The following is an 8,725-nucleotide window of genomic DNA, read 5'->3' as shown; positions in this document are numbered from 1 at the left end:
TAAGTTATCTCCATCCATTTTCTAACTGTAGTTGTAATTTCTCTGTTTGCAGATAAGGCTTGCTTTACATCTTGTTCTCTTGCAGAACTATCAAATGAACAACTCAAGAGTTGATACTTCTAAAAATCTTTCGTCTTTGCATCTTTACTACAGTTTATCTAAAAGGATAGGCACTTTGTATTAAACATTTGAAGCTGTAAGAAACATTAGAACCTGAAATGATGGCAAAACTGTAAGCAATAGACAGAAAAACACACTTGTCGTTACACCGTACAAAAAATGCACACAATAAAAAGATAACATCTACGATAGTTAAATATAAAAACAAAAAAACTTTCTTTTTTTCTCCCTCTACTTGCTCAAGTACGGTGGTAGTGAAGTTTGACGGACATGTTCAACAGAAGAGAATCCACACGTGTGAAACAACAACACCATTGGTCGATGTGGCGCTTCTGACAGCTGGACAGGAATGTGACTAAGGACCAGGAAACATCACAGAACAGCAGAGTCTGGAAGGAAAGCAGAAAAGCTGCTTTGCAGTTAAGTAGAATGTATGGGGTGTTCACCCAATCATGTGTCAATAAACATCCTGAACAGTATTAGTGAAAGGAGAATTTAATTTAATTTACCATGGAACTTTTTGATTATTATGTTTAAATCTGTTATGGAGAATATCATGTTTGATACGGGGAAGCAATGTTTAGGCATTTTAAGACTGGTTGGTCTCCATTTGATAGTTTTTAAAGAAGAAATTCACTTGGGTCCTCAATAAACAATGTCCTTCTCTTGTGTAAAAGCAATTATATCTTACAGGTGCCACAACTCTAATTTATTCATCAATTTGCATTCAATTTCCTCATCACACAAGTCGTAAAAATGACACATCTCGGTTCACATTCAAATAGAAATGTCCCCTTGGTTCCACTTCACCACGAAAGGATTAAACACAACTTTGTACACGTATTTAGCAACAGTTTAACCCCCAAAAAAAAAAAAAAAAAAAAGATGATAAAACTCATCACATTTAATCCAAAATGCATTAAAAACATCCGTGTGAAGCCATGCTAGCACCATCCATCCTCCTCTGCCTCATAGTAGTACCTGGGCACCCTGGCCCCGGTGCTTGGGCTGCCACTGCCCCCAAAGGTGAAATGGTATCCGTTAGCCACCGCCAGGCTTTGCTGGGGGGGCAGAGGCAGGCCCCCCACGCGAGGCGGCGCAGTCCGAGGCGGGCGTCCGAAGGCGCGAGGGCCAGGCTCGTCCTGGAAAAAGGCCAGCTCGTCCCGCAGGCTACAGAGAGGGCTCCCGATGGGGGGGGCCAGGAAGGGCTCGGAGCTGATGCGGGTGACGGGGGAGGGGACGGGGGAGGTGCCGCTGTGCAGGAGGGCGTTGTGCTCCGACAGCCCTCGGCTCAACCTGCCAGGACTCAGGCTGGGCGGGCCGGCCTGGGCGGACGCAAAGTGCACAGGGGAGGAGTTGGCAGTCTTGTAGGCCACCCCAGGCCGGGGGGTCAGGGGGGTCTGGGGGAGCTGCCTGCGGCCACGGCTGGGCGTGCTAACACCTGAGGTCAACATCACCGGGCTGCCTTTAACCCAACCACTGCCCTGGATGAAAATGGGACAAAGCAATTTGAAACGATAACAAACAATGAGAACACGTGGGAGAGGGGGGGGGGGATGTGGGGACGGGGTAGGCAGAAGGAAGGAAGGAAGGAAGGGAAAGACGCCGTCACGCCGTGAGAGGAGAGCGGACGGCGGGAAAGGAGAGAGGACGCCGAGGACAGGCAGGAAGAGGACAGGTGACAGGACAGAATTTCATGGGCGGCAAAAGAAAGAAGACAGACAAAACAGACGGACAACGATGAAGAAAGAGAGAGAGAGGAAAGAGAAGTGAAAGGCCATGAGAGGTTTTGTACCAAAGTCAGAAAGAGGAAGAAAGTCGCGGCGGAGACAAGTCAAGAGCGCGGACAGGTTATCAAGAGTAGCCACAAGGAGGTATACCGGTCATTCACGTCATCAGAAATTCTCCATTCCTAAGCTTTATACAGTATATAACTCTCCTACACCAACCTGACAGGTAAACCGGCTGTGTCCTGACCTGCCCAAATCCCCCCCCGTTGCCATGGCCAAGGCAAAGCCCCCCACCTGTTTGTTGAAGCTGGTGTCCTGTCCCTCGCTGGGGGATGTCGCACAGCTGGCGGTGGCAGACTTGGTGTGGCAGTGTTCCCGGCTGCTGTAGCGGTCGCAGGAGTAGTAGCGGTGTTTCTCCGTCGCCGAGGAGGCGTGGTGCTTCCTCTCGTGGGAGCGCCCGCGGTCGTGACCCCGCTCTCCGGAGGCTGGCTCCGCCGCCGGGTCGCCTGGCGCACCTTCACACAAAGCCAAACAAACATGGCCGACACACGGAACAGTGAGGGCTGCACACCTGCGCATGGTTGTTGGTGTGAGAGCAGCCAAACGACAGCGTAGTGGGGTGTGTCATCAAAAAGATCGGTGAGGATCATTGAATTGGATCGATGTGGAATGTCAACGTTCTGTTTTCATAAGGGAGTCTGACGAATTCACGGGAAATCAACTACAAACCTTCTTGTCCACCGTCTTAACACACGAGCCCAATGTAAGTATGACAGCTCTTTGACCACTTACCTCAGTCAAAGGGAAGATTCTTCAACTCAAAGACCACATTGACTGAACACCGTAGCCCGCCCACCCCCCCCCCACCCCCCCCACCCCCCCCCCCACCCCCCCCACCCTTAAACATTATTCTTTCTCCGCGCCTGAGGTTGCCCTGCCGAGAGGCGCCTATAAATTTGCGGGCCACTGGGTCTGCGTGTCTGTCAGCCCCTTTTATCTGGGTAATAAAAGCCAGCTGTGGAGCCGGCTGGCCTCCTCCAGTCAGGCTGGCCTCCTCCAGCCAGGCCTGGCCTCCTCCAGCCAGGCCTGGCCTCCTCCAGCCAGCCTGGCCTCCTCCAGCCAGGCCTGGCCTCCTCCAGCCAGCCTGGCCTCCTCCAGCCAGGCCTGGCCTCCTCCACGCAGCTCTGAGGTGATCTGCATTACAGACGAGCTCCGGAGGCTTGACAACGTCTACCTTCTTACGTCAGGCGCCAAGGCCCACAGCACATTGTTTTGTATCTACAGGATGTGTGTTTGGTTGGAGGCCCGCGAGCTGTCGAATTTTACAACTGTTTGACACTCGCGTTTTAGATTTAGAGTATTGGTGGGTGGGCACTTGTATGAAACATAAACCTTAATAGGTTATGGGAATTCCCATTGAAAACTTGCTTTGCACAATAAAATAAGCCCTTAGGTGTGCTAGAATCATTAAGGGGAAATCCACTTTTCATCGTTTTGACGTCAGTCAATGTGTGGTCAGTGTGTGTGTGTGTGTGCTTGTATGTGTGTGTGCACCAACCAGCTGTGCTCAGAGGCTGTCCTCCCATGCTTCTATCCAGGGACCTCTGCTTCTTCTCTGTGTCTCTCTTTCTGCGGTGATGGCAGCGATGGTGGTGGTGGTGGTGAGGGGGCCTCTCCTGCGAGGGCTTCTCCAGGGTGTAGTCACGCAGGTTCACCTCCTGGGGCCGCTGGGGTGCCACGGTGGAAACCGAGCGCCTCATGGGGCTGGCGTCAGGGACGGGCTGTTGGCAGAACAGAGTGTGGAGACTTAGCTAGGCTACATCCTAGACAAGGAGCTGTGAACTTAGACCGGATATCCAGCTGAATTTACAATATTTTCTGTCTGTTATTTCTCGACAGTTTGTCTAACTTGGTTTAGAAGGACACCAATCTGAGAAGATGCCAACAATTAGTACCACCAGATCGCACTCAAAGGTTGGTCTAAGAGCACCGGCAGATTTAGAGAAACGTTTCCACCTAGTGGAGATCCTTCCCTCCTGCAGCTTTAGCAAGAACCTCTTCAACTCGCAGTGTCCCTGAAAACATCTTACATCATTTACCGCTGGGGAGTTCAGAAACAGGTCTTATCTCTAAGCCTAAAACAACCGTCTGGGTGTCTCCAGGATCAAGGAGAATATATGCGGGTCCCTCCCTCCACCTGTTCCAGCTGCCCTGTCTCCCTCCACCCCAGCTCTGTCAGATCACTGGCTCAACACAAACCGGCTTCGCAGGTGTCCGTCCAAAACTGCGTGCTAGCCTCCTCAGCTGTGCTTTAACGACTGTATCTCTAATCCCACATCGACAAAAGGGCGGCTCCCACATGGAGGAGAGACACGACACAGCACCTGACATTTACCTCAGACCCGTACATCAGACAAGACTAATAATAGGACCCCCAGAAACAAAAGGCAAACATAGAGTAATGCACCCTCATCAACTAATACTACAGTACCCCAACATACAATTATTGATTTGTAAAAAGACAAAGCGATTGTTGTGACATGTTGGGAGGAGAAGGGGCAGGAGACGGAGGTATACGTACAGACAGCTGGATCCCCGGGGAGTGACGAGAGTGGCTCTGCTGTCACCAAGCACAGATGGAGGAGAAGGAGGACGGGGAGAGGTCCGTGGACAGGCGTCGGGCCAGAAGGAGAAGGCAGAACGTCGGGTGGATCGGGGGGACGGAGGAGGAGAGAGGTGACATTGAACAGTTAGAGCGAGGGGTGATACCAAAGTGAAGAAATAAAGTAAAGAGTCAATAAGAAACAGAAGACAGGCATTCGGCAATCAAGAAAAAAGCAAACTGTCGAAAAAAAGACACCATTCCAATCAGACAAAGAACAAGAGAGAGAACCAACACCTTATACAGGGAAGAAAATTGATTTTCTTTGATTATATATTTCTTCAGAGAACTTCCAGAACCATCTGTCTCTCCTTCATTAAGTCAATCCAGGATCTGTTGTGTGGATTTCACCACCTGGCAATAACCCAGCATTAGCTATATGAATCTATATGGGACAGAAAGATCCTGCTCCTCCTATATATGACTGGTCTCCATCAGCACAGCCTGGACGCTGACTAAGATATCCCAGTAACCATCTTTGGGCTGTGTTTCTTTTGTTCTAGCGAGGCCGGCCAATCTGGACGAGAGCCAGCAAGGCCAAGTCTTTGGAGTACGGATACCCTAACAAACTCCAAAAAGGGCGGCGGGGGGGGGGGGGGTAATCATATATTAAGAGGTGCTGAAACCATAAAATCAACATCTCATGTTGCTTATCATCCAGAAGAGCGGTTGAGAGGGATTTGGGGCGGGCTGGGCGCTGTGTGGAGGCTCATTGTGAGAGCGCCCGGTGACGTCTTCCCCCCTCGGAGCAGCCCCGTGGAAGTGCCCCATGTCTGCTCTGGGTGTCGCGTGTCAGTCGAGCACAAAGAGCATGTTGACCAGGCTGAGACTGAGAGATCTCTGGGCCGATCCTGGCACAGCAGAGCAGCCGGCGGGAAATGAGACCTCACCAAACAGAAGAAGAAAAAAAAAAGAAAAAATACATCTAATCAAATTAAGCGGCCGGGCGAGATTGAAATCCATCAGAGGGATTCCGGCTTGAGTTCAGGCCACATACCTCCAATTCTGCTCGAACAATAGCGAGCCATTTCCAAAAGGCCATCTCTAATTGTATTTGCTGAAGGATTTCTTGCCCCCCGGTTATAAAAGGTGAGAAAAGCGCCATGCCGGGTCACAGGGCAATCCCTCCTTCCAGCCTCAGATCATTAATCCCCCTCTTCACGTTCTCCTTCCTCTAGCAACAGAATCACTCTCTTCCTCCCTCGGCGAGAGGGAAAACCCCCATTCACCTCCCTCACCCCTCCCCCCCCCCCCCCCCCCCCACACACACACACGGAACGTTCTACCCACAACCATTTCGAGCCACTATCATCTTTTTCTGTTGGCAGCAGGGGAAAAACGATACGGGGCAAATAGCTGGCAGCCATCCCACATCTAATCAAATGATCCGGGACTTCTCCTCTGCACTAAAAGTAGGATCAACACACATCCATTCTAATTGGCCCTTGAAAGGAATGCACTTAAATGCAGCAATCGATCAACATCAACATCACTCAGGAAATGAGCAGCTGATCCAGTTTCTCAGGACGGACCGAAGATCTTCATCTTGATTTCTGTTCGTTTTTCTCCCAAAGCAGTAACTTCAGAAGATGGAGAATTCAACACATTTGATAGAAATATCTAGTTCACCATCTTTGCCTTTCATGACTCCACCATATCCATTGTTGCTGAATGAAATATGCTAATGTGGTTTGTAAGTGTGTGTGTGTGGGAGGGTGGGGTACCTGTAGCTCAGCGTTGAGGCGAGGCATAGACACCGCCCTTCCATGGCTTTCCAGAGAAGACCCGTCACCAGGCACTGAAACCGCACTAGTATCCATCTCCTTCATCTCCACAGACTCCTGGAACACACACACACACAGACAGCACAAAACAACACAACAGACACAAATATATGCACCAAAAGGTTACTGAATCTAGGAGGATAATTTTTTTTAACATGGAAAATGGGCTTGATTCCGAGAGCAGTGGTACCTTAGGACTGGCTAGGTTTGGGACGTCCTCTGACTGGTCCCTGGACATGACTCTCTTAATCTTGGGCCTCTGGACGTCTCGAGACTCCGTGACCCAGGAGGACGATCGACGATTAGGGCCGGGCCTGGATGTCACAGGCACACATACAGAAGAGCTTACCCCCAGACATGATCTACTGCAACTGGACACTTCAAATGGTCGTTCACCCGATGACAAAGGAAAACTGGACATCGTGGGGGGGGGTGGGGGGGGGGGGGGGGGGCGAACTTACAGAGCACCCCCGTTGTTAAGGGAGTTGCTGCTAGGTCTGGCCTGGACCGGGTCTGGCAGGGGCTGAGGCTGGACTTCACAAGGAGGCTCCACGCTGTTTGGAGGCATGTCCTTCTCCTGCATGTGAGTCAGAGGCAGCAATGGCTTAAACAGAGCCTCGATCTTACTCTGTGGAGGAGAGATGGACGGCAACATGCTCAGCGGATTCATGGGAGAAGTAGAACGTTGACCCGGTTATCGCGTCAAAACGGTAGGCCTTTCGAATCTAGAACAACCTGTGTGGATTTGGGTCGAAAACATTTTGGAGCACAAAGAAAAAAAGACTTGACATTTTGACAAATTGTTAGTGACGGGAGTGTGTGTGTGTGTGTTTACCTGCTGAAGTTTCTTGGCTTGCCTCTGCTTGAGGTAGTCGAAGATCATCCGGGCTGCATATAGCTTCCAACCGTGAGCTCATTGGCTGAGGAGGTGAGAGAGGGAAGTGGATGCATAAAACTGCTGACTCATTTGTGGTCTCGTTCATCCTATTGGTGTTGAAGTAATCGTATGGAGCCAGCTAATTTCCCTCAAAGTAGGTTAAAAGGGAACACTCTCTGAGCCAGAACTGCAGATTTGCTTCTAATAAAACTGGTAATTTTGTTATGCCTAGATGGAAGCAGATTTTTAATATCTATTTAAAATATCAGTTTTTTTTTTCAGAGGTCATACTCTTCTGTGGCCACAAGGTGTCAGTGTAAGCCAAGCTCATCCTGTGGATGGGCTCTGCAGTAACTGCTGTCTGGGGCATGGGAAGAACGCCTAGCAAGCTGGAATGCCTGGTAGTATTTCAACGTGGAACACATGGTGGATATCTTGGCCTGTTTACCTCATAAAGACGTAGTGTAAACAAACACAGAGATGATACCCGCAGGTCAGACCTGATCCCCGGGAGAGATCGACAGAGAGAGACGTGTGCTCACGCTTGTGGGGGGTCACCAGCAGGTCCATGGTCTTCTGGGAGAGGCTGGGCCACACCGTTGCCAGCTCCTTCTTCAGCTCGGCGTCAGACAGACGTTGGCCCACCATCCCTGGAGAGAGAGAGAGAGAGAGAGAGAGAGAGAGAGAGAGAGAGAGAGAGAGAGAGAGAGAGAGAGAGAGAGAGAGAGAGAGAGAGAGAGGGAGAGAGGAGAGAGAGAGAGAGAGAGAGAGAGAGAGAGAGAGAGGGAGAGAGAGAGAGAGAGAGGGAGAGAGAGACAGAGAGAGAGAGAGAGAGAGAGAGAGAGAGAGAGAGAGAGAGAGAGAGAGAGGGGAGAGAGAGAGAGAGAGGGAGAGAGAGAGAGGGAGAGAGCATCACAAACCCAGCACGGGCCCTCGTTTACCTCAGGTAGTCAGGCGACGCAGCGAGAGAGAGAGAGACGGGCAAAAGAGTGGAGCGCAGCCATTGTCGAGGCGAGCCGGGGCGGAGAACGCCTCATTAAAACGGGAGACTGAGCGGTGAAGCCAGGAGAAGGCATGCGCCCTTTAATGAGTCCAAATGGGACCCATATAACCAGGTATCCAAACCCCTTTGTTGTGAATAAACAAGCCGGCATCTGTCTCTGAAACACTTCTGAGGAAGTACACTGTCTGTCTGCCTGTGTGTCTGCCTGCCTGCGTAAAGAGGGAGAATGAGAGAGAGAGAGAGAGAGAGAGAGGGGTGGAGGAGGTGGAGAGGGGAACAGAGGTTCTCACCTGAGCCCAGTTTAATCTCCAGGGCCGTGCGGATCAGGGCCATGAGAGTGGAGGTGAAGTGGACCGTGTTGTCGTCGGCGATGGGCATGTTCATCTTGACCAGGCGCTGGAGGCAGCGGGTGGCGGAGGGGGGGGGAGTTAAACACACACACCAGTACAGTAGGCATCTAGTCTAGACCAGACCAATCAATCTAGAGAAACCAGTCTGTGCGCTGCCAACTGTCAACAGAGCTCAAATATGGATTGTAACTAATGACAA

General features: G+C 50.8%; 1 protein-coding gene across 1 annotated transcript in view; it reads right to left on the bottom strand.

Moving 5' to 3' along the window:
• Positions 1-638: 638 nt before the first annotated feature.
• The window catches only part of cacna1ba (calcium channel, voltage-dependent, N type, alpha 1B subunit, a), a 58,189-nt gene continuing 50,102 nt past the window's right edge, over positions 639-8,725 (bottom strand). The window contains 11 exon segments of the mRNA XM_067231315.1: positions 639-1,604; positions 2,145-2,365; positions 3,409-3,631; positions 4,432-4,470; positions 6,237-6,353; positions 6,487-6,610; positions 6,758-6,922; positions 7,094-7,196; positions 7,199-7,216; positions 7,716-7,823; positions 8,467-8,572. Of these exon segments, the coding sequence (XP_067087416.1) occupies positions 1,065-1,604; positions 2,145-2,365; positions 3,409-3,631; positions 4,432-4,470; positions 6,237-6,353; positions 6,487-6,610; positions 6,758-6,922; positions 7,094-7,196; positions 7,199-7,216; positions 7,716-7,823; positions 8,467-8,572 (1,764 nt within the window). The 3' untranslated portion in view covers positions 639-1,064.

The sequence above is a fragment of the Osmerus mordax genome, chromosome 28 (assembly GCF_038355195.1).
Source record: "Osmerus mordax isolate fOsmMor3 chromosome 28, fOsmMor3.pri, whole genome shotgun sequence".
NCBI lineage: Eukaryota > Metazoa > Chordata > Actinopteri > Osmeriformes > Osmeridae > Osmerus > Osmerus mordax.
The sequence above is the reverse complement of the archived record's forward strand: the minus strand, read 5'-3'. Positions and strand labels throughout refer to the sequence as shown.